At 45.6% G+C, this 25468-nt stretch overlaps 1 protein-coding gene across 1 annotated transcript in view; it reads left to right on the plus strand.

Annotated features, from left to right (window-relative positions):
• The first annotated feature begins 22670 nt into the window (after positions 1-22670).
• CCNJL (cyclin J like) overlaps positions 22671-25468 on the plus strand; it is a 50122-nt gene continuing 47324 nt past the window's right edge. Inside the window, exons 1-2 of the mRNA XM_045551249.1 lie at positions 22671-22901; positions 23292-23406. Coding sequence (XP_045407205.1) covers positions 23341-23406 — 66 coding nt within the window. The 5' untranslated portion in view covers positions 22671-22901; positions 23292-23340. The remainder of the gene's footprint in view (positions 22902-23291; positions 23407-25468) is intronic.

Here is a 25468-nt window from a genome sequence, read left to right on the forward strand (position 1 = left end):
TAGGGAAGTGCCCCAATCTCTTAATTTTATAGTTTTCCAATCTGTAACATGGGAGTGGAATAATACCCATCCGCTGAGGTTGCTGTACATTATTATCATGAAGAGGGGCATTGCTTTTTTATTTTTTTGGAGACAAGAGTCTCATTCTGTCACCCCCAGCTAGAATGCAGTGGCAGCATCCTAGCTCACTGCAACCTCAAATCCCTGACCTCAAGAGATCCTCCCACCTCGGCCTCCCAGAGTGCTAGGATTACAGACATGAGCCACCGTGCCCAGCCACACAAGGGCATTGCTTTGAAAGTCAAATACCTTATTCCCAGCTCTGCCACTAATCACACTGGCTACAATTATTAATGATAGGTGCTGAATTTATGTAGAGATATACTCTTCATGTGAGCCTCACTCACAACCCTTATGAGGGACTTCCGTCCCCATTTTTTAGGGGAAGAGACGGCTGCTCTGGAGGATGAAGCGCCTGCTAGTGGGCACCAGCTGGCCCAGGGGCACCTCTGGCCCCGGAAGGCAGGCCTCCCCCTTGGCAGGTGGGGCCCAGACAGAGCTCTGAGAAGAGGCCGAGTGGCAGGCCTCAAAGCCAGGCTGTGCCTGAGCCCTTTGCTTTTGGACGTCTCCTCTCTGGTATCTGGGTGATGTTTCGTCTGCCTCGTGGGAGACCAGCCCCACCTGAACTGCCATCGCTCCTACAGTCCAAAGACTCAAGTCTCAGTGCTTACCTGACCCTCTCTTAGCCCAGTGGCTGCGCAACTGTGGGAAGAGATGGGCAGAGGAGAGCGGAAAGCAAAACCTCCCCTCTGGGAGCTGCTTGTGCCTTTTCCAGTCCCTTTGGGAACTATTGTCTCATTTATAGACTCACAGAATCTGATAGGGCTCATGGTGACCTCAAGTGGCACATCTCATAATATGAACAAATTTGGGGGGCCAGAGATTTTATGACTCATACAGAATAATCCTAGATGATTTTGATGCACCTTTGATTCTCAGGATAGCTATGTAAGACTAGCAAAGCAGCACTGTCAGCCCATTTTACAGATGAGGGAACAGAGATGCAGAGATGGATTGATCTGCCCAAGGTGACATGGAACATCAGTGACCAGAAGCCACCACCATTAGCCCTTCCCACCATTACACCAGAGGGCCCTGCTTTAGAGAGAAGCAGAAAGAAGGCAGGTGCGGTGCAAAAAATGCCAGTTGATACCAGTTTTGAGTGGAAAATTTACTTTCAGGACTGCGAGTTCTTAACTCCTCAGAACTACAATTTGCCAGACAACGTTCTCCCCACCCCAGCTTTTTTCCTTGACCTCTGTGGCCTGTTTTCTCATTTATTAAAGGAGGATATTAAGGGTCCTTAATCATAAGGTCATTGTGAAAATTATATTTAAAGTCCAAAATGCATGAACTGTGCTTGCCAGGTAATAAAGAATAGCTGTCATTTTAATTTTAACTGTCATTATTATAATTTTCATTATAATCATAACTGTTCTGAGAAACAATCAAAAAACTCCCTCCAACCACGGGGCATCATTTCCCACCTTCTGGGCTCCCAGCTGGTAAAATCAACAGAGGGATTTCTCTCTGTTTGTCCTTCTTTTTTTTCCGCTCTAAACCAGCTTGTACTAGCTTCTGAGAATCTATTGTTTCAGGAATTTTGCGAGCTGGTTGTTAAACACAGCCATTATTATTCGTAAAACTTAAACTCTATAAACTGCTGGGAGACAATTCTCCATGGGTCTCTCACGGTTCAGCTGGTCTCATGAGAGACGCTCTGACTGTCTGTGTTCCAGGCTATCTTTCCAGACTTGTTTATGCAGTGTTTTCCTCTAGAAAAAAAAAAAGGGCAGGTTTGCTTATTGTCCAGAATAAGAAAAATAATGTCTACCTCTGGAGCATTATAAAAAATTGTAGAGAACAGATTTAGGTCCCAAAGTTCAGGATCCTCCTCCTATTTCTCTTCTGTATTCTCCCCCTGCATGTGCAGGAACCAACTGGCTCACTTTGCATTGCCTCATGGGAAGTGGGGCTTAGAGATCCGGTGCAAGATGATGCTGACCTCTGGTTACTGCTGTTGCTATGAGTAGTAAAGTCCTTTGTATCTGACCCAGGAGTCTCATGTCTTCTGCAGCATCCGTGAAACTGTGGCAGACTCATTGGTTAGCTCTCAAGTCAGGTAACTCTTAGAACCTTCAAAATTTTTGACATAAACTTAAAATTAACTAAATTCTGTTAAAAACAAAGGTAACAGATACTCAAAACTCATCACGTCCTACTACATTTTATTACAGGTATTATTTGTGCTTTTGAGGTTATTTACATCTATTGTAAGTGCAGAAATACTATGTAATGCTGTGCTTTGCACATCTCTTCCCAGCCCTGTGTTCAGTAGAATCATATTGGTAGCTTGAAATCAGCTATGGGGGGTGTATTTATACCATGGAAATTGCCCCTTCCCCCACCAAGAGCCAGGTGATTTACCATCGCCGTCTAAATCCATGAATCCCTCCCCGGCAGTTCTCAGGCCTTGATGTTCCTGAGGAGTTTATTAAAATGCAAGCTTCAAAGTGGACATCCATAGGCAAAACCAAAAAAAAAAATTAACCTCAAGTTAACCTTATACCTTATACAAAAATTAGCTCAAAACGTATCACAGACTAACATGTAGAACATTAAACTATAAAACTTTCAGGAAAAAAAAAAACAGAAGAAAATATTCAGGACATGGTTAAGCAAAGAGTTCTTAGACTTGACAACAAAATATGACCTATACAAAGAAAAATTGATAAATTGGATTTCATCTAAATTAAAAACTTTTGATCTGTGAAAGACCCTGTTAAAAGGATAAGAAGATAATCTCATCCTGTAGAAGGCTTCTACAGAGTGGGAGGAAATATTTGCAAGCTATATATCCAACAAAGAACTAATATCTAGAATATATAAAGAACTTTCAAAGCTCCATAGTAAAAAAATAAGCAATCCAATTAAACAAAGATATGAAGAGACATTTCACTGAAGAAGATATATAGATGGCAACTATCTTATGGCAAATAAAAAACATATAAAAGGATGTTTAAGATCATTAGCCATTAAAAAAATACAAATGAAATCCATGATATCATTATACATCTATCAAAATGGCTGAAATAAAAAATAGTGACAGTACCAAATGCTGGCAAAGATGCAGAGAAACTGAATCACTCGTACATTGCTGGTGTAGAGATAAAATGGTTTAGCCCCTCTGGAAAACAGTTCGGAACTTTCTTAAAAAAACCAAACACACAACTACCAATCAATTCACAATTATACTCCTGGGCATTTATCCCAGAGAAATGAAGACTTTCATTCACACAAAAACCTGTACACAATTATCTGTAGCAGCTTTGTTTATAATTGTCCCAAACTGAAACAACCCAGATGCCCGTCAGTGGGGGAATGGTTGAGAAATACTACTAAACAATAAAAAGGAACAAACTGTTGCTCTACCCAACAACCTAGATGAAGAACTATAAACAATATTCATCCCTTTTGGCCCAAAGTCCCAACTTGAAGAAGGGAAATGCTAAATATATGAAGACTAGTTATGGAAATACAGTCAAAGGACAAAAATGACAACAAATTTGGTTTAAAGATCTCAGTTGGCTTTTATCTGCAATTGTAGAATCAGACAACACCTCATATTCTATAAAATAGAATGAGTGTTTGAATGAGCCGAGTGGGAGTTTGTTTCCTAGGCAGAAAAGGGCTGAGGAAAGCAGAAACAGGGAACAAAAAGTGGATTGGTGGTTTCAAAGTTACTTTCCTTGTAAAGGTTAAAGCAGAGGGGATTTCCTTATCAAGCTGGTTCAAACTGGTTTGTTTGGGGGTTTGGCTATTCTCTCTCTCTGTCTCTCTCTCTCTCTCTCTCTCTCTCTCTCTCCTGATTTCTCAGATAAGCAACTTAGTTTTGGCTTGGTGCCATGGAACCTCAGCGTAAGTGACTTCATTTTGGTTTGGTCATTTGGTCCTAGCGCAGGGGCTCAAGCCAAACCAATGGCCGCCTACGAATGTTATCTAACAATATTTACTGAGTACCTATATGTGCCAGGCTCTGTTCAGGGCACCCGGGACAAAGCAGTGAACAAAACAGGCAAAGATTCCTTCGTGGAACTTAGGTTCCAATACAGAGAATGGCAACAAACCAGGTAAACAGATGAAACAGTGTGTTAAATGGTCAAAGTGCTAGAGAGAAACAACAAAGTAGGGGAGAGAACAGGGGGCTGGTTAAGGGTGGATTGCAACTCCAGGGGGTGGGGAGAGAAGGTGCTATGCAAAGGTGACATTTGACTAAAGACCTTTTAGAAGGTGGGATGAGAATAGCTGAGGGTGTGGGGGGCGGGGGTGGCAGGGAGCATTTCAGGCAGAGGGAACGTCAAACGCACAACGCTGGGATGGAAGCGTGCCTGGTGTGCTGCAAGAATAACCAAGAGGCCACCGTAACTGGAGTCTGTGGTCAGAGAGATAATGGGGGGGGGCACATCATGGCTGGCATTATGGACCATTGACCTGACGGTGGCCCCTGGAGCGTTCTGAACAATGGTTTTAAATAAATTACTCATATGTAAACAGGAAATAAGTGTGAGCTCCAGATCCCCCTGCAGAAATGCTGACGGGGTGGGCCAGGATCCGACATTGTCCTCCAGTGGGTTTCACAGTGACTAACAAAAAAGGGGTGTGGGGTAGGAAAAAGCTCAAGAGAAACGCACATCCCCGAACCTAGCTACAATAAATTATAGATAAGAAATAGTCGTGCAGAGCAGGGTAGGGAGGTTTTCCCCTCGCCTTTTTCTGCCAAGCTCCGATGAGGTGATGATGGAAATCTCAGCAGCACACGGGACTGGGAAGTAGAACAACCTCAGGCTGTAGCCTCTGCCCTCCTTCTGCCTCCCCTCACCCCCCGGGGGCCAGACACTCTCCTAAAAGCTTTACAAACAACATCTCCTTCAAAACAACTTAATCCTCTGCAGCAAACTTATGAGCTGGGTCCTATCTGGTTTGTTACATTTTTAATCAACACCATGTAAAAGAAATGCTTTCAATTTGAGAGTTTTTCCATTAAAAGACAAGGACTGCCCCTCCAAATAGATTAATTTTAGGACACATTCTCAATAGCAGAAATGTTTTGTTTGTTTTTTTTTTTTTTTAAAAGGGAATGACAGGATTGAGGAAATTCGGAGTTATCACATCCATCTCACAGATAATGAAACCAGTGGAGGTTCCTGGAGTTAGAAGTAAAACAATCAGGGATTTGAACCCACAGCCATTTGTTCCAGCCCCAGCTCCCTCATTTTAATAACTGGCAACTCCATCTGCCCAGGTGCTCAGCACAAGAATGTAGCGATAATTCCCTCCACTGCAGTGTTGTCACAGAGGGTTTGTCTCAGTCCTAAATTAGCGGGACCTTGACTTGGCAGGTGGCCCTGCTACTATAACTCCCATCTGTTGATTTCTTGATCCATGGCCCAGTTCCTGAATTTCGCTGATACGTTTTAATCTTTAAAATATATGTGATTTTGACATTCTCCTTATTAACATCTCTATTTGTATGAATCTAAAAAATGAAATCTTTTTTCTTAGCCAAATCTTTGAATAATACTGAAGCTTGAGGAAAATGGGCCATGGCCTTGGGAACCTGGAACACCCTGATAAAGTTGATCCATTTGGTTGTATGTTTCCAATTAGTCAACCACAGCTTGCAACTTGGCAGATACGGGTAACAGATGAAAAAACACTTTCTGTGTCAGCATTAATGGATAATGGAAAGCAAGTCGATGAAGATTTGCACAATGAGGCATACATCTAAGGGAAAGCCACAATACTATCAGGCTGCAATATTTGGAGGAGTAAGTAAATATTTATGTATTTAAATTGAAGAATGCGTTTGGATATGTTTTTTGCATGTTGCTCATTACAGATTCTTAGAGTTGAAAAGCAATGATGACATCCCATCCCGGCAGGGATGAAGTTAAAATTATACCTTTTATTTATTTATACCTAAGATATGTGTGTGTGTGTATTTCTTAAGTATTATCTTTGTCTTGGATTTTATTGCTCTATCTTCAAAGCCATCTCTTGTTTATATGGATTGAACTTTAATTACAAGTGCTAGGCTAGAGTGTGGTACTGCAGTTGATTTTGCCAGGTCTTTTTTAGGTTTAGGAGTACTTTTAGTATGCTTAGAATGAATGTTTGTGGTAATAACAGCTCATGCTTATTGAGCCTTTACAACGTGCCAGTAGTAAGTGCTTTACATGCTTTCCTCAACTTAATTCCTTCTTACCCAGCTGAGATTTCATGGTCCAACATTATAATCACTCCCTTATACAAATGGCCTTAATACCCTTGCGCTTCTCCTTTCATCGTTCTTCCCTAGCAAGATCTTAGTCCAGCCAAACCCAATCCTCCTCTTTCTCCACTCACTCATTCCCAACTGGATGGTAAAGAGAACACAACTGTGCTGATTGGGTCTCACTTTACATTCATGCCTACAAATCTCAAATGACACAAAACGTAGCCCGGTAATTCTACCAGCTCCCTCTCAAAGCCCCAATATTCTCAACGAAAAGTCCCTGAGGTGGGAACCAACATAGTCGGTTCAGGGAGCCGAGTGATGAGTGAGGGAGGAGGAGAGTAGCAGACAATGAATGACATTGGAGAAGTTCCGAGCACCCAGCTCCTGTAGGCCCCTGCAGGACATTGTAGGGACATGGCTCTGACACTGGGTGGGACAGGAAACACTGGAGGGTTTTGAGCAGATGTGTGATGATGCCTGACTTAGATTATAACAGCATCACCCCAGCTGCTATTTGAGACTAGACTGTGAGGGCCCAGGACAAAGCAGGGAGAGGGGAGACTGTAATAATCCAAGCAAGAGACGATGCGGGCTTGGACCCAGGTGGTTGCAGGTAGGAGGGGCAGAGTGGTGTAGCTTTGGCTCTCTTTGAAGATAGAGCCAACAAGGGTTGCTGATATGGGGTGTGATGGAAAGGGGAAGGTAAATGATGACATCAAGGCTTTGGCTTTAGCAATTTAAAGGCTGGAATTCCCCCGCACACAACTTTTATTTTATTTTATTTTATTTTTGAGATAAGGTCTCACTCTAGTCCCTGGGGCTACAGTGCAGTGGTGTCATCACTCCAACCTTGAACTCCTGGGCTCCAGCGATCCTACTGCCTCAGCCTCCCGAGTAGCTGGGTCTACAGGTGCACCACAATGCCCAGCTAATTTTTCTATTTTTTGTAGAAACAGGGTCTTGCTCTTGCTCAGGCTGGTCTCCAACTCTTGACCTCAAGCGATCCTCCCACCTGAGCCTCCCAAAGTGGTAGGATTGCAGGCGTGAGCCACCGCCCCCAGCCTGGAACTGCCCTTTACTGAGATGGGAAAGATGCTCCTGGGAGGAGCAGGTTCTGTGGGTGGGAGCAGGAAGGGAGTCAAGGAAGAACTTGTTTTGGGCCATGTTAAATTGGAGATGGCTATTAGACATCTTATTAGTTTTCTAGGGCTGTCATAACAAATTATCACAAACTTGGTGATTTAAAACAATAGATACTGATTCTCTCACAGTTCCGGAAGCCAGAAGTCTGAAATCCAAGTGCCAGCAGAGCCGTGCTCACCATGAAGGCTCTAGAGGAGAATCTGTTCCTTGTCCCTTCCAGCTTCTGGTGGCTGTCACACTCCAATTGGCACCTCCTTGGTCACATTGCCCCCTCCTTTTCTATGTGTTTCTCCTCTGTGTCTCTTAGAAGGACACTTGTATTTAATTTTGGGCCCATCTTAGTGATCTTCTCATCTCAAGATTTTTTATTACATCTGCAAAGACCCTTTTTCCAAATAAGGTCACATTCGCAGGTTCCAGGGGTCTGTCGTAGATGTATCTTTTTTAGGACCATCATCACCCTCATCGTTGAAGTTGAGATGGCGAGGTCCAGGGTGCAGGGAGGCAGCAGCCACCACTCCAGCCAGCTGCCCGGGGAGGGGACAGCCAAGATCTCTTCCGTCCGTGTGCCTCAGCCCGGCCGCAAATTAGAAACACCTGGGGGATTTCAACACCACACCAGTGCCTGGCCCCCACCATCTGGAATTTTATTTCACTGGGCTTGTGAGGAGCCTGGGCTTCAGGATGTCTTTAAGCCCTTGGGGTGATTCGAATGTGCAGCCTGGGAATGAGAGCGAGAAGGTGAAGGGGACCCCAAGAGGACGGGCCCGGGGTCCAGAACACAGAGGGTGGGTTTCAGGAGACAGGCTCAGGAGAGGGGAAGGTGGAGGGCATGAGGATTCGAGTCTGGGGGAGCAACGGGGAGGCCTGAGCTGCTCACAGTAACAGGCTCAGAGGGCACGTGGCCTCTCGGCGGTGGCGAGGCTGTGGCAGTTGGGGAGAGGCAGGGATGGGGTCTCAGCCGCAGCACAGAGGGTGGTGGTGTGAGTGTGGGTGAGGGATGGTCCTAACAACAACACCTGTGTCAAAGAACAAACTATCAACAAATTAAGTTTCAAAGATCAAATTGGCTTTTATTGGCAATTCATGAATTGGGCAGCTTTCCATCTACAAAATAGAAAGGGGCTCCCATAAGCTGAGTAGAGGAGGTGGGTTTTATGGGCAGAAAGAGGCTGAAGAAAGCAGAAACAGGGAACGAAGAGTGGATTGGTCATTTCAAAGTGACTTTCCTTGTAGGACTAAAGCAGAGGGGACCTCCTTACCATGCCAGCTCAGGCTGACTGGGCCCCTTTGGTTGGGTGCTGTGAATCTTAACTCCTGGTACTCTGGGACTCCGGCTTGGCTCCTAGCTTTCTCCTCCCCTCAGATCTGATCCCTCAGTCAGTGGGTGGCTCTAGGGAGGCAGGAGTGTGCAGTGGTTAGAGCACTGACTGTGGAGCCAGATGATCTGGGTTCAAATCTCTGCTCTGGTTGACCTTAGGTAAGTTACTCAATCTTTCTGTGCCTCTGTTTTCCCATCTGTGAAATGGGGCTAATAATAGCACATACCTCTGAGGGATTTCATGAGCATTAAATGATTTACTATATCTCCATGCTAGAAGAATGGCTGGCCTATAGTTGGCACTATCATGTTTGCCATTTTTCACAAAACATATTCCAAATCTACTCTCATCCCCATTATTACACCCTCCGTCCAAGACACCATCAGGAGTCCTGTTTCCATTCCTCTGCCATCTCTACCCCACCCTCACGCTGCAGCCAGGGAGAAACTGCAGATTAATACATATTACTCCTTTGCTTAAAATCTCCCAGTGACTTCTCATGCATGAAATGAAGTCCCAACTCAATAAACCTGGGTACTGCAAAGGCCCTCCCAATCTGGCCTTCCTCTTTCCCTCATTTCCTCACTCACTAAATTCCCGGCTTGCTGGCCTTTCTCTTCTTCAACCTGGCAAGCGCAGTCCTGCTCTGCACCTCTGCACCAGCTCTTCCGCCTGCCCGACGCGTTCTGCCCTCGTCTTCCCGTCTCTCAGGTCTCAGCAGAGGCCTCCCATGGCCCCATTGTCAGGTGGCCTCTGATCCCTCACTTTGTTCACACTCGTTTTAATTCTATGCATGGTATTTACTCTTTTATGTTTTCTTGTTTTTGTTTGTCTGTAATTTGTTCTACTTTGGATTTCCCACAAAGCAGAGACTGAGACAAAGATTTAGATGCAGATAGTTTATTTGGAAGGTGTTGCCAAAAAGCAAAGAAAGTGAGACAGGAAAGATGCAAGGTCAACGGGAGGGTGTTACCAGCCTCACCTGTACTCTGGAGCGTTCTCCCACCAGGACGTACGGAAGTACACACAGTACCTCCCAGAGTTGTTCTTCCGAAGGTTGGGAGGCCAAAGCCTTTAGCCGCTGACTCCCGTCCCCACTGGTTGAGGGCTGCCTCTGGGGAATTAATCCCCTCACTTGCAGGTGGTGCCTGCCTGAAGGCCCAGCTAGTTTCAGCTGCGTTGCTGGGTTGGAGAAGGCTCTGGAGCCAGAGGGCTGTCAGAACTCCCCCCACAGCTGTGGCCAAGCGGCTGCACAAGAGGCATCAGTGGTGTGTGCTGCCTGATCCCCCCACTGGAGTGGAAGCTCTTCATAAGTGGAGCCGTGGTTGTTTCTCTTCGCTGATACATCCCAAGAGCCTGGCATGGTCCCTGACACATAATAGGTATCAATAAATATTAGCTGGATGAACTCAATCCTTCCACCAATCCGGGGTAGGTATTGTTGTTCTCCTCATTTCTAGGTGAGGAAACTAAGAGTCTTGCTTACTGGGGTCACCCAGCCCACATAGGTGGCACAGCTGGAATATGAATCCAGGCCATCTACTTCATTTATTGTTTTAAGAGACGGAGGTCTCACTCTGCCACCCAGGCTGGAGTGTAGTGGCACAATTATAGCTAGCTCACTGCAGCCTCAAACTCCTGGGCTCAAGCAATACTCTGCCACCCAAGTAGCTGGGACTACAGGCATATACAACCATGCCCAGCTAATATTTTTTATTTTTATTTACAAAGACCAGGTCTTCGCTGTGATGCCCAGGCTGGTCTCAAACTCCTGGCCTCCAGCAATCCTCCCACCTTGGCCTCCCAAAACTCTGGGACTATAGGCACAAGCCTGGCCCCATTTGACCTTACACCTAAAGCTTTTAATGCTAAAAACCTACTTCATTAGTAGCTATAGTTACTGAGGAGTATTATTAGACTTTAATATTAGTAGTATGATGTTTTTGGATATTTTTTTAAAGATTGCCTTGCTTATATGGCATAATGGCTTTCAGGTTGTATTAGGGTGTGATTTGGAGGATTAATAGGGATGAAAAACTCAAATGGTTTAAAGGTCTTGGAGGGCAGGATGAATACTTGCATCTGGCTGGGTTTGGGGTAGAAGAGGTCTTGGAGCACGTGCTCCATTTAAAGGGAGCCTTCTCATGCTCCACAGTTGGTGCCTTATATTAATAGCAAGGATCAGTAAAGCTTTTTGGTAAAGGGCCAGATAGTAAGTAGGCTTTCCAGGCTACGTAGTATCTGTCATAACTACTCATCCCTGCTACTGCGGCAGGAAAGTAGTCACTGAGAATATATAAACAAATGGGCATGGCTGTGTTCCAATAAAACTTTATTTACAAAAACAGAGGCCAGGCCATATTTGGCCCGCAGGCTACAATTTGCTGACCCTTGTTTTTAAGAACATAAGCCAGATCTTCTGATCTTTCAAGAGAAGATGGAAAGAGGGATTTTTATGTACAATTTCCCCATTCTGAAAATACAGTATGGTCTGCCAGCATGCACGCCCTAATTTAGTGCCCTGCCATATGGCCTCAGAGATTTGTACACTTCTGTTCAGTAAATAGGACATAAATATCAACAACCATAGGACACATGGTACGTGAAAAATACTGTAGTTCAAAAGAGAGAAAAATTCCTCCGGACCAGGAAATAGTTACTAATGACTTTATGGAGGAGATGGTACTTAGTGGGATTTAAAAGTTAGGTAAGATTTTTTTTTTTAATGTAAAATTTAGGGCATGGGAACGTCCCCAGCAAAGGCAGTGCTATGAGCAAAAGTATCTGGGGAGCCACAAACGTTCATTTTGACAGGGAGCAGCAGGCAATGAGGGGGCTGGGGTCTGTACTGGAGACCCCAAGCAGGGTGCTCGGAACTGCCCTTCAGGAAGGTTGGTGTGAGCAGTGCCCATTGAAGACTGGGGCATGGAGCAATCAAATACAGGCAGCCCAGTGAAGAGGCTGCGGTATCAGGCAGTAACAGTTTCTTGAAACAAGCTCTTAGCCCAGAGCCAACATGCCCCATTTCTAGCTCATAGCATGCCAGAGCTGGGATGAAGCTCAGAGGTCTAACCAACTCCGCCCCCCCTGACAGCAGGGAAGCTGTGATCTGAGAGACGTCCTGGGCCCAGGGCCACACAGCAAGCGAGGGCAGAGGCAGGCCTGGAACCCGGGTTCCCATGCGCACACACGCCAGAGTGCTCTGGAAGCAGGTACTCTCACAAAGGAAAAGAAGAGATTTGACTACACATGTCCTGTAGGTCATAAAAATCCAACATAAAATTTAAAGACAGCAGGAAAAACGGTGTGTAACAAATTCAACAGACCAAGGCTTGTTAGTTTTAATGTCTGATTAACCCTCAAGCAAAACTCTAATATGCCAACAGAAAGGTCTGTAAAGGACAGTTTGTAAAAGGAATACGAATGACACATATTCACATTTGGAAAACTCTGGTCTTGCTGGAGAGCAAAGAAATGTGAACTAAAACAATATATTCAATTTCATAATCAATTTGAGAAAAAATTGAATATGTATTTTTTCTTTTTTAATGCTGACTTAATCTTGGCAAGGGTCCTCTTTCTATTATAAAATTGTTTTTTACGGGGATATGTTTTGGTACAGTCTTCCTACACGTCAATTTATAATCTGTTTCAGAAGTCTTTTTTTTTTTTTTTTTTTGAGACAGAGTCTCACTCTGCCCCCCCAGGGTAGAGTGCAGTGGCGTCATCATAGCTCATTTCACCCTCAAACTCCTGAGCTCAAGAGGTTCTCCTGCCTCAGGCACTCAAGCGGCTGGGACTACAAGTGCACATCACTATGCTATGCTTGGCTAATTTTTCTATTTTTTGTAGAGACGGGGTCTCACTCTTGCTCAGGCTGGTTTTGAACTCCTGAGCTCAAATAGTCCTCCCGCCTCAGCCTCCCAGAGGATTATAGGCATGAGCCACCATGCCCAGCCTCAGAAGTCTTAAAACTATTCATACCCTTTGTAGAAGTCAGGGTTCTCCAGAAAATCAGAACAAATAGAGGATTGATTGATTGATTGATGATAAGGAATAGGTTCACACATTATGAAGGCTGACAAGTCCCAAGATCTGCAGCTGGCCGGCTGGAGGCCCAGGAGATCTGATGGTGTAGGATGGTGTAGCTCCAGCCAAGTCCTAATGCCTGAGAGCCAGGAAAGCTGGTGGAATAGTTCCAGTCTGAATGCTGGGGAGCTTGAGACCCAGGAAGAGCCAATGTTTCAATTCGAGTCCAAAAGTAGGAAAAACTAATGTCCCAACTCAAAGGCAGTCAGATAGAAAAAGAATTCCCTTGGCCTTTTTGTTCTCTTCAGACCTTCAACTGATTGGATGAGGCCCACCCACACTAGGGAGGGCAATCGGCTTCACTCTGCCGATTCAAATGTTACTGTCTTTGGGAAACACCCCCACAGACACACCCAGAACAATGTTTGGCCAAATATGTGGGCACCCCATGGTCCAGTCAAGTGGACACACAGAATTACCCATCACACCCTTCATCACAGCAATTTCACTTCTAGGAGTGTATCCTCAGGATATTAGAGCAGCATAAAGAAAGTATGTTCTTAGGATTTTCATCTCTGTGTTATTTATAACACACACAGAAAAGCCAGAAACGTAAGATTTACCAATAGCTCTTAGTCATAATTTAAAATATTCAACAATAGGCCAGGCACGGTGGCTCACGCCTGTAATCCTAGCACTCTGGGAGGCCGAGGTGGGTGGATCGCTCAAGGTCAGGAGTTCGAGACCAGCCTGAGCAACAGCGAGACCCCGTCTCTACTAAAAATAGAAAGAAATTATCTGGCCAACTAAAATATATATAGAAAAAAATTAGCCAGGCATGGTGGCACATGCCTGTAGTCCCAGGTACTCGGGAAGCTGAGGCAGTAGGATCGCTTAAGCCCAGGAGTTTGAGGTTGCTGTGAGCTAGGCTGACGCCACGGCACTCACTCTAGCCAGGGCAACAAAGCGACACTCTGTCTCAAAAATAAAATAAAATAAAATAAAATAAAATATTCAACAATAAAAGACTAAATAAATGAATTATGTATATGATAGAATATCATGTAGCCGTTTTTGAAAGATATCCTTAAGGTATTCATGAAAAATGCTCATGAGATTATTTTGAGCTTAGAAGTAGCAGGATACAAAGCTATGTATACATATGATTACAACTTAATGATTGTACAGTCATTTTGGCTGGTACTTATTCAGTACCCTCTACATACCAGGCATGATCTTCATATAACCCAGTTAAGGTAATACTATTATTATCCCCATTTTGCAAATGAAGAACCTGGGGTTAACTAACTTATCTGAGATCATCAACTAGAAAGAATCAAGGCCAAGACTGGAGCTGGGGCAGTCATACTCAGGGCTGGTGGGAGGCAGGGTAGACGCTGGCGGGAGGGGTAGAGCGGGGAGGGCAGCTGGGAGGCAGGATTTAGTTCCCATCTCAGCAGAGGGGAACTTGGCCTGTCAGGTGCTCAGAACTCAAACTTGGGGTCATCCTGATTCCCTTTGTCCTCTCATACCCAACATCTAATCCATCAGCAGATCCTACCGGCGGCTCTTATTTCAAACTATGCTCAAGGATCTGACCCCTCTTCCCTCCCCCCACCACTTCCCCCTGGCCCGAGCCACCCCCATCCCTGGGCTGGATTATTGCAGCAGCCTGCAACCTCCTCTGCCCGTGTGCCCCGCCAGGGACACCTTCACATCAATATCACAGGGGTCACCTGCTGGGCTAGGGGTGGGCTATTCCAAATCTTAATTATATTTCAGTCCTGCCTTTAATAGTGTTACAAGGAGAGTGTACTTGTGGAATCCAAAAGTTTTATTAATAAGATAGATTTCCCAGCACCCTCCTCCACCCCCTGCCTCGGTGCCCTCAGCTGAGCGGCTGCCACACTAATCCTCGGTCCCTGCCCACCTGGAAGCCCCTCACAGAAGGTACTTTGCGGCGTCCAGGTGGCCCAAGGAAAGCAGCACCCTGCTGCTGGCAGTTAGGACCTCCTGGGAGCGAGGGTCCCCCGCAGGCCTGTCTGGTCACCTTTCACTGTCCAGTCTCAGTCTCCTTCCTGTTCATTGTCCGTCAGAGGAGGGGCTGGCAGGCTCGGGGGCTTTGAAGTTAATGGTGCCTTTGATTTCCTCCTCCTGAGAGTCTGGGGGGCTCTTAGCCTCCTACTCCATTGTCCCCACGGGATGTCAGCCAGGCCGGACGGCTCCACGACACACCTCTTCCCGGCTCCCACATGAGGGCTGATGCTGTGTGGCCCACACAGCGTAAAAAAACAAACAAAAAAAACAAACAAAACAGCCAGTATTGAAAAATCAGGAGATATCTTGATTTCTTCTTTCTTTTGAAAAGTCAATCAATCTGGGCCCAAATTCTCAAGTTGGAATAACCTGAGGGGGAGCAAAAGGGCCCCCATCTTCGGTGCAGCATGACCTCTCTGGCTCACCTTAGTCCCCGGTGCTCCGTACTATTTTGGGGGCACTGGGGCTGGTGTGGCCACTGACCGTCACACCTGTGCAGGTTTTTCCTCACAGAGACAAACACTTGTCTGCCTCCAGGTCTCTGTCAAAGGTGGCAGTGGAGGGGGAGTTAGGCCAGGAGGGCTGGGAGACGTTTTCTTCTCACTTACATCGTCTTCCTGACTCTCTCATTTCCCTGGGTTTGTGTCCTCGCCCAGCCCCCAGGATCTAATCCCATGCCCTCCTTTCACAGAAAGAGAAACTGAGGCCCGTGGAAGGAAGGCCACTCACTCAAGTCCCACAGTGAGTTTCCAGAGAGCTTGCTTCAGGCTCTAAAGAGCAATGTCACAGGAAGGTTCTAGCATGTTTTGTTATGAAAGACAAAATAATAGGAGAGAGCAGTTTATACTTCCACTCATGTTTCTTGTTTTCATAGTCACAAGAGTCCTTTAAGGAAAGGGCAGTGCCTTCATTTTACTAATACAAACAACAAGGCCCACAGGTGGTCTAAGGGTCACACAATTTTCCGGGTCTCATTTGAAACATGAGGACAATAACCCCTGAGGAGGCTGAAGTCCGGGCCAGGTGATCCCTGCAGGCCTCGTTAGCTCTGCTGTCCATGAGTATGTTGTTTATTCATTCAGCAAGCCTGTGTCGCCCGCCTCCTCCACTGCAGCCATGTGCTAGGGGCCGGAGATACTGAGAGCAAAAAGATACAGCCCTATCTTCAAGGAGCCTACGCTGTGTGAAGGTAAACACACGTGGGGGTGGGAGAACCGGAGGAAAGGGGTTGGGTAACTCTTTGGGAATTAGGGAAGCCTGCTCCCAGCGACATGCGGCACAGTGTCTGGCGTATGCTAAATACTCCACAAATGGTAGATTTTCTCATATTTATTGACAAAGATACATCACTAGCAAGGGGGAATATTTTGCTCCAAGAATTGCCCATGGAGGATGGGTGTGTTCAGGCTCAGAGTAAGATGGCATAGAACAGTGGTCCCCAACTTTTTTGGCACCAGGGACCAGTTTCATGGAAGACAATTTTTCCATGCGTTGGGAGGTGGGGAGGTGGAGCTCAGGCGGTGATGCACAGCCTGGTTCCTAACAGGCCACGGAGTGGTACGGGCCTCGCAGCCTGAGGGTTGCAGACTGCACACATAGAATATCTTTGGAAGGAAACATAAATGGCTTTCTTCTGGGATGGAGGTTAGCAGGGATGGGGTGGGAGCAGGGATGGCTATGCAGTGCATGGAGCCCACTGCAAAATTAAAATACTAGGCCCTTTGTTCAAAAAGCAGGGAAAAATGCTATTAAAGGTACTAAAATATAAAGTTTTTTTCTTTTTGCCCTCTCTTTCCTTTCTATCTGTCTCAACTTGTCATGGATTTTTTTCTCTTTCTTTTTTAAATTATGCTATTTAATATTCTGAGTAAAAAAATTCAACATTTAAAGTATTAGCTTGAATTATCATTCATCTATATTGTGAAATGTCAAGTTTAAATGCAAAAATAACATTTAACTCACATGCAGAATCAGCGAAATTGCACAATTTGTATTTTGTAGCTTGTACATGCATATATATTTCGTTCTTGCCATAACAGCAAAAACATTGCACAAAACTAACTTTGCTTTTACTTCATCCTCATGCACATCCAATCAATGCTCTCTACCTTTGGCTCACTGATGTGCAAGGAAGAGCTGAAGGAAAAGGAACTATGGGTTGCCTCACTTTCTCCTTTCCTTCTGTGTCATGCATGATACGTGGTTGTCTGATACAGGGCGGTAGCACCCGTAAGAAAGCACATGATGGGGTTCTTTGGTTGTTCATGTTTCTTAAAACACTATTGTCTTCTTATTGGTTGAATTGTGTCCCCCCAAAAGATATGTTGAAGTCCTAACCTTTGGTACCTTATTTGGAATGTGATCTTCTATGGAAATAGGGTCATTGCTGATGTCATTAGTTGCAATGAGGCCATGCTGGAGTAGGGTGGGCCCTTAGTCCCCTATGAACGGTGTCCTTATAAGAAGACTATGTGAAGATGAGAGAGAAGAAGGCCATGTGAAGATGGAGGCAGAGCTTGGAGTGGTGTAGCTAGAAGCCAAGGAACAACAAGGATTCCTGGCCATTACCAGAAACTAGGAAGAGGCAAAGAAGAATTCTTCCTTAGGGTTTTCAGATAGAGCGTGGCCTTGCTGACACCCTGGTTTCAGACTTCTAGCATCCAGACTGTGAGAGAATGAATTTCTGTTGTTTCAAGCCACCCTGTTGTGGCATTTTGTTACAGCAGCCCTAGGAAACTGACGACACCTTCTTTCCATGTGCAAAGCAAGTTCTGGTTCAAATGGGAAGCATGGCCTCTCAGGATTGTCGGTGTCCCCCCCCACCCCGCCCCCATACCCACGTGTAGACATATGCCACTTACCTTCACTCCCTTGACTCTCACTGAATTCCATGCATAGTAGGTCCACTGGAAGTCTGTGCTCATGAGGCATGAGGAACTCTATATGCAACGGGGCAACAGGAAGAGCAGACAGCTATTCGTCCCATGGACTTCATTTAAAAAACACAGGTTCAAAGATAAAATTCCTAAGAATTCCAACACAGTGACAGCAAAGCATCAAACCAAACACAGGGCCCTTCTGAGCCCAGGGTGCTATGCAACTGCATAGCTCTCACACCGATGCCTGAAGCTGGCCCCAGGTGAGAGGGAGATTTATTTCTCACTTATTCTTTTTGTACCTTTTTTTTAATTTAAAAAAGTAATATGGGCCAGCTTTATAAATGTCCTAGGTTTTGGGTGCTGTTTGCAAAATGCTGCTTTTTTATTCTTCCTGCCTGATTCTCAGACCTAATCTGCAGAATTATATCTCAAGAATTTCTAGTCAAGGATCATAAAGGATTTGGCAACTGTTCTCTTGACTAAGTAGAGCACATGACTAGAAACAGTTTAAAGGTGTTGGCTTGGTTTTTGGTTAAAGATCAAAGTGCTGATAAGACAGATGCCTTCCTTCTGTCCCTATAAACTGAGCCAGACTTCATGCTTTTGGTCCTAAATGAAGCAATGCAAACCATTAAGACCGAGGAAACTCTACTGAAAGTATATGCCTCAGCCGCCCTTGAAAAGCTGTGTGTTGGAGGAATTTATATCCCTGACTCTCCTGCCCAGGATATTCGCTGCAGTGTGGTTATGGCAGCAAAAGGCTGGTGACATAAGTCATGAAATAACCAAGTGGAAAAAAAACAAGGCACAGGAAGATGTGCCTAGCATGCTGCCACTTGTATAAAAGGAAAAAGGGCATGAATGCCTACGTTGGTGACTGTATAGATCATTTCTGAAGGAAACATAAGACTCTGGTTATCCGTGGGGAGGAGAATGAGGCCTGGGACCAGGGAGAGAACACGTGCATTTTGCCAAATATGAGAGCTCGTATCATATGAAAAAAGAGTGAAAGTTTAGTGCACAGTGAGCAGTGAACAAAGTAATACTACGGTGGAAATATTAGACTGATTTGTCCTCTAAGGAAGATTGAAAATGGCAGAGGATTTTTTTTTCCCTCATTTGGACACGGGGAAGTTGAAGATGGGTAGATTGCACTTGCTCCAAATGTGTGATTCCCAACCTGTGAACTTCAGAAGCTGAGGGTGGAGGGATGGTAATTGGCTCATAGTAAGCGCTTAATACAGGTTGAGTTTGGATTTTTTTTTTTCACCTCAGAAAGTCCACTTTCAAAGTTTAGTGTTTGAATGATGAATGAATACTTCTTGGTTTGGTTGGGGATAGTGTTGATGGGAGAAGTAACTCCAGCTGTATTGGTATTTCCTGCCACCCAGCACAGAAAGCCTCCCTCTGTTAGGGCTATCCGTGGACAGTGACTCCTCACCAAAACCATCAGTTTATTGATGCAATATATTTTTACTCTTCAGAGATACTGAGAAAATCAGCAACTCCTGCGAATGATACACAAAGGTGTGCAGAATGGACAGGTTTAGAATCCCCTTAAAACAGCTCCTGGAGGCCGGGCAAGGTGGCTCACGCCTGTAATCCTAGCACTCTGGGAGGCCGAGGCGGGTAGATCGCTCAAGGTCAGGAGTTCGAGACCAGCCTGAGCAAGAGTGAGACCCCCCGTCTCTACTAAAAAAATAGAAAGAAATTATCTGGCCAACTAAAAATATATATAGAAAAAATTAGCAGGGCATGGTGGCACATACCTGTAGTCCCAGCTACTCGGGAGGCTGAGGCAGGAGGATCGCTTAAGCCCAGGAGTTTGAGGTTGCTGTGAGCTAGGCTGACGCCACGGCACTCACTCTAGCCCGGGCAACAGAGCGAGACTCTGTCTCAAAAAACAAAAAAAAAAAACAAAAAAAAAACAGCTCCTGGAGAAAAGCCCAGAGTTTCTGCTTCCGTCTCTTATCAGATATCAGAACTCTTGATAACTGATAGCAGCAGTCTAGGAAAAGTTCACTACAAACTCAGAATGATAAAAGCCTTTCTTCTTTCAGTGTGCCCAGGTAGAAATATTACTGAGAAGGAAATAAGACTGCTATGAAAAACAAAACAGCACAACAACACTGTGAGTTGTTCACTGGAAGGCCCCTCTAGTAAATATATCAGGTGATCATTTTTAAATAACATTCACTCTTTTTTTTCTGGCTATGAAAGTAATGCATGCTTGTAGAAAATTTAGAAAATATAGATATACTAGGGAAAAAAGTAAATTAAATTTTCCCATAATCCTACCACTCTGATTACATAGTTAATATTTTTATCGATGTTCAATTTGTTTCCTATGTGTGTATGGAAGTAGTTTAATTGGGATCATACCCCAATTCATTATGCAGCCTTTTAAAAAATGTTTTCTAAGAGCCAAATCATTATTTAACCAGTTCTCTGTTCTAATAGTTCACTATAATGAAAAAGCATTTTGATGAAACCCCTTGTAAATAAATCTTTATACTCATCATCTTATTTTGTTTAGAATAAATTTCCAGAGGTAGAATAGTTGGATCAAATAATAGATTTTTAAACTTTTTGATTTATGTTGCCTTTCAGAAAGATGGTATTAATTCTCACCAACACTGTATATTTGCCAACCCTGTGTATTATGTTTTTTAAAATTCTTGACAAAGATGTAACCCACTATTTAAAAAAAAATTTAATGTGTTTGCTAGGGAGTATGAGCATTTTAAAAATGATATTTATCCATATGAATTTCTTCTTTGATGGCATGCCTGTTCATGTCCTCATCCATTGCTGCGTGTAGGGTGTTAGTATTTTACATATCGATTTAAAAGGGGTCTATATTGTAAGATCAACCTTTGGTCACATCTGTTAAAAACATTTTCTCCAATCTGTTATTTGCCTTTTTGGTAATGATATTTGATGTATCTAAGTCTTGCATATTTATTCAAATACAACTCATCCTTGCCTTTAGTTTCTTCCTATGCCATTGTATCTAGGCCTTCCCCTCTGTATAATTCACCTATATTTTTTTCTAATTTTCTTGTGATTTGTTTGACACTCTTTGAATTCTTATATTTATTTTGGTGATTTTAAAATAAATCCTTAGCTTTACTTTTTTTTTCCAAATTAACTTCCCCAACCTAATGTATTAAAGAATGTATTCATTTACCCTTTCTCCACACAAGTGAAATGATACATTTATCATACACTGAATTTTTAAGTATACTGCATGTGACTTTGAGTTATTCCACTGATGCCACCCATTCTTCTGTCAACACCACACTGTTTGTCTTTTTCTTTTTCTTTTTCTTTTTTTCTTGAGACAGAGTCTTGCTCTTTTGCCCTGGCTAGAGTACCGTGGCATCAGCCTAGCTCACAGCAACCTCAAACTCCTGGGCTCAAGCAATCCTCCTGCCTCAGCCTCCCGAGTAGCTGGGATTACAGGCATGCACCACCATGCCCGGCTAATTTTTTCTATATAATTTTAGTTGTCCAGCTAATTTCTTTCTATTTTTAGTAGAGACAGGGTCTCGCTCTTACTCAGACTGGCCTTGAACTCCTGAGCTCAAAGGCTCCTCCTGCCTCGGTCTCCCAGAGTGCTAGGATTACAGGCGTGAGCCACCGAGCCCGGCCCCCACATTCTTTTAAAATATAAATTTCTTAGCTTTTCTCACAGATGGTCTTCCACTTGAATGTTAGAGAAATTAAGTCCCCCCATCTACCCACAACCATTAACATTTTATTAAATAGAGTAATTTGGTTTAAGTCGGTATTTTTATCACCCTTTATTTCTTCAAGCCTTCCTTATTACATATCAACCTTTGTAATTTCCTCATTAAGAGGCTGCACATTTATTACGTTTATTCCTAGGTATTTTACTTTTACAAGAGTTCCTAATTTTTTTTTTTTTAACATTAAAACTGTTCTTCAAGGTCCAATTGAAGCATCTCAAAGCTGATTTTAAATTTTTTTCCAGGTGGGTCTTTACTTGCAGGAAAGCAGTCAGAAACGAAAGGCTCTTTAGTAGCAATTATTTACTGAGTGTTGGCTTTATACCTGGTACGGTGGTTACCCCTTTCTTTACCGGCATTCAATCATTTAATGGTATTTCTAGCAGGTTCATGCAACTTTTATTCCTATTACGCACATGAAGGATCCCAGGCTCTGAGAGTTAGAGGAACTTGACAAAAATCACCCAGTTGGTATGTGGACTTCATTTCAAGTTTGCGAATCTCCAAAACTATCACAAAAATCAATCAGCCAAGGGGACAGCCCAATGCTATGCCATCGGATGGGCTGATTCAAGAGAGTGCCTCTCCGAAAGCAATCAACTGAATTAAAAAGACAATGCTTCCTATCCTCCAAAAAAACTAGTTTTCCTCCAATGTAAGGCGTGGATCAATACTTTGCAGGAGCACAATAAATACCAGTGACTTACTGAGCCTTCTTTAGAATTAGGGACTAGGGACTCGTGGATAACCAAGAGTTGCTTTTCTGGAGCTTTCAAGGGAATTGTCCGTTTGGAAATCTACCTCTCCTTAGCAGAACAGGTTTAAAAAAAAAAAAAAAGGAAAGAGGCAAACAGGTGGAACCGACGTCAGGCTGGCCAGAGCAGTGCACACGGAAGGCAGAACTTTCTCCGCGCATCCCGCCTGCGCGTTTCAGGAGTGGTGGGCGCGGGCGGTGCCGCGGTCCCTTTGCTGCCCGCGCACGCCGGCGGGGTGCCCAGAAGGCCACCGCGAGTCTCCACGAAGGTGAGAGCAAGCTTTCGGCCGAGGCGAGGGAGGAGGGCGGGCAGGAAGCGAAGCCAGCCCTGGCAAAGAAAGACTCCAATTCCCAGCCCCCCGCCCCGCGGGGCGCGGGGAGCAGGCGGCGCATGCGCGAGGCCCGGCCCCCAATTCCCCCGGCGAGGGAGGGAGGCCCCGGCGGCCGGGAGGCTGCGAGCCGCGGCGGGACCCGAGCGCGCGTAGGGGCGCGGCGGCTGCCGGGGCAAGCCGGGCGGCGGAGGTGGCCGTCGAGAGTGCGGAGCGCCCGGGGCCAGGGGCCAGCCGCGGGCAGACACCCGAGGGCCCCGCTGGCTCGGCCCTGGGAGGGGCCCGGCGCCCGCAGCCCCCCACGCCTGGAGAGGGATGCGTGAGTGTCGCCCCGGCTCGAGGGCAGGATGTGGGAGCAGGACAAAGGCTGGGCGGCGGGGGAGGAGTTGGGGACGGCGAGCCGGTGGCCGCCGCCGGAGCCCCAGCCTCGGGCGAGCTAGCGGAGTCGGCAACTTTCTCTGCAACTTTTGCAAGAGGGAAGATAAAAATTCTGCAAGTTGTTGCACAGCTCCAGATCGCCCCGTGTCCAGCGAGCAAAGGGGAGGGGGCACCGCAACCTTCTCCGGACGGGAGGCGACCGCCAGCTCTGCTGAGCGGCGCAGGAAGGGGCGCCCGTCCGGGTCCTGGGCCGGGGGCGAGCGAGAATAGGGATACCGGGGGTCGGAGCCGGGGGCGCGCTCCGGCGCTAAAGTTGCCCGTGTCCACGCAGGGTGCGCCCCGAGAGCGCGGTAGCCTCGGATCGCGGCGCTGCGTACTCGATGATGGATGAGCCGTGGTGGGAAGGGCGCGTCGCCTCGGACGTCCACTGCACCCTGCGCGAGAAGGTCAGTCCCTCCCCGCCCTTGTCACTCGCAGGACTGGGTAGTCTCTTTCGCTCTCAACTCTGTGTTCTCAGGTCGCCCCGTGTAGGACTCAGAACTCCTGGGTGCCTCTCCTCCGGCCCTTTACCTTCTCGCAGAGTGTCTGGGTTGGGGGGTTGGGGGGCAGAAGATTGAAGTTGGTTTTTCTGATTAGGACCTCAGAGCCAACTAAACGGAGAGAGAGTCACTGTACCTCTAAGGCAGTGTTTCCTATAGTATTGCCACCCGAGATTATTTTAAATGGTACATGAATGGACCTTCAAAAAATATTGTGTATTCATTTTTAATGTGCAACTTAAAAATATGTATACCTATTATATAGCAAGTTCTGCATAAGATAAATGATGTGATTTTCCATTTATTTTACTAACGATGTAGCAGTTTCTTTTAAATAAATTTATTTAAGTAAAAATAGTGTTTCGATATAAAGAAATACTAGGTAAATGGTAGTACAGAGAGAGTACATAATTGTGGCCAAGGACGTATATATATCTAGGATGAGAATGCATGGTTGAAGTTGAAGAAACACCAATCTGATTTAAAGAGGCTGCAGAACTGGGAGGCTGAGGGAAGGAAACGCAAACTCTCCTGCCAGTTTGCCTCTCAGGGCAGAAGGTGGGGGGAGCCGCTGAAATGTGATCCCTGCACCCCCTCCCCTCAAGGAGAGAAGTGCTGATGGGCATTGGGATGTGGAAAAGTCCCCGTGGGCTGGAGGCCTGGCCTGTGTGGCTTCCCTCCTGCCCCCAGGCTGAGACCAGGAAGGGTGGTTTGGGGAACAGGTGTGCACTAGGGAGTGGATTGGTTTCCTGGGGTTGCCATAGCAAGTACCACAAACTGAAGGGCTTCAAGCCGCAGAAATTTATTCTCTCACAGCTCTGGAAGCTTAAAGTCCAAGATCAAGGTGTTAGCAGGCCCGTGCTCTCTCTCTGAAGGCTCTAAGGGAGGACCTTTCTTTCTTTCTTCTTCAATTTTGGTGGTTGTTGGCAATCCTTGGCATTCCCTGGCCTGTAGCGGCATCTTTCCAGGCTCTGCCTCTGTGTCGTGTGGTTCTCTGTATGTCTGTCAGTGTCTTTGTTTTCTTATAAGGACACCAGTCATCGGAACAGGATCCAGCCTAATCCAGTATGATTTCATCATAATTAACTAATTACATCTGAAAAGATCTGTTCTAACTAAGATCGCATTTTGAGGTTCCAGGTAGGCACGGATTTCGGGGGGACACTGTTCAACCCAGTACAGGAAGGGCGAGGTCTTCCTAGTGGGGTACCTGGGTCTCTACGCTGACAGGTTCCACACTCAGCACGTTAGTACCAAGCGTCTGTGGGAGCTCTGCTTAAAGAATCACCAGCTATTCAGGTTTTTTCCTCATTAGGGAGTGGCTATCTTCCAGTCAAATTAATGCTTTTTTTCCTCTTTCCCTGCATTTGCTGATATAGCTTTATCTTGTATTGCTTGACAAGGCTGTAGCTTTCCTTTTTTCTTGGTCTTGTTCCCTCAGTAGACTGGCCAAGCTGCAGCACATTCTAAGCATCTGAAGAAGAAATCCAGATCTTGGTGGTTCAATTAAAAAGCAGGGACAAGGCTGGGCGCAGTGGCTCATGCCTGTAATCCTGGCAGTCTGGGAGGCTGAGGCAGGAGGATCACTTGAACCCAGGAGTTTGAGACCAGCTTGAGCAAGAGTGAGACCCTGTCTCTACTAAAAATAGCAAAATTAGCTGGGCATGATGGCATGTGCCTGTAGTCCCAGCTACTTGGGAAGCTGAGACGGGAGGATTGCTTGAGCCCAGGAGTTTGAGGTTGCAGTGAGCTGTGATGATGCCACGGCACTCTACTTGGGGTGACAGAGTGAGAGTCTGTCTCAAAAAATAAATAAAGCAGGGACAGTGATGGGGGTGGTGCTAGACTGGGCAGTATGGTCTTGGTCCTCTTCTAAAGGTGGTGGCTAAACAGAGATCATGAGGGCCACCATGGAAATTGGGCTTCCTTGTTTATCGTAGGCTCAAACGTTTGTCATTTCTGCTCGTAG

This window comes from Lemur catta, chromosome 5, assembly GCF_020740605.2.
Source record: "Lemur catta isolate mLemCat1 chromosome 5, mLemCat1.pri, whole genome shotgun sequence".
Taxonomy (NCBI): Eukaryota; Metazoa; Chordata; class Mammalia; order Primates; family Lemuridae; genus Lemur; species Lemur catta.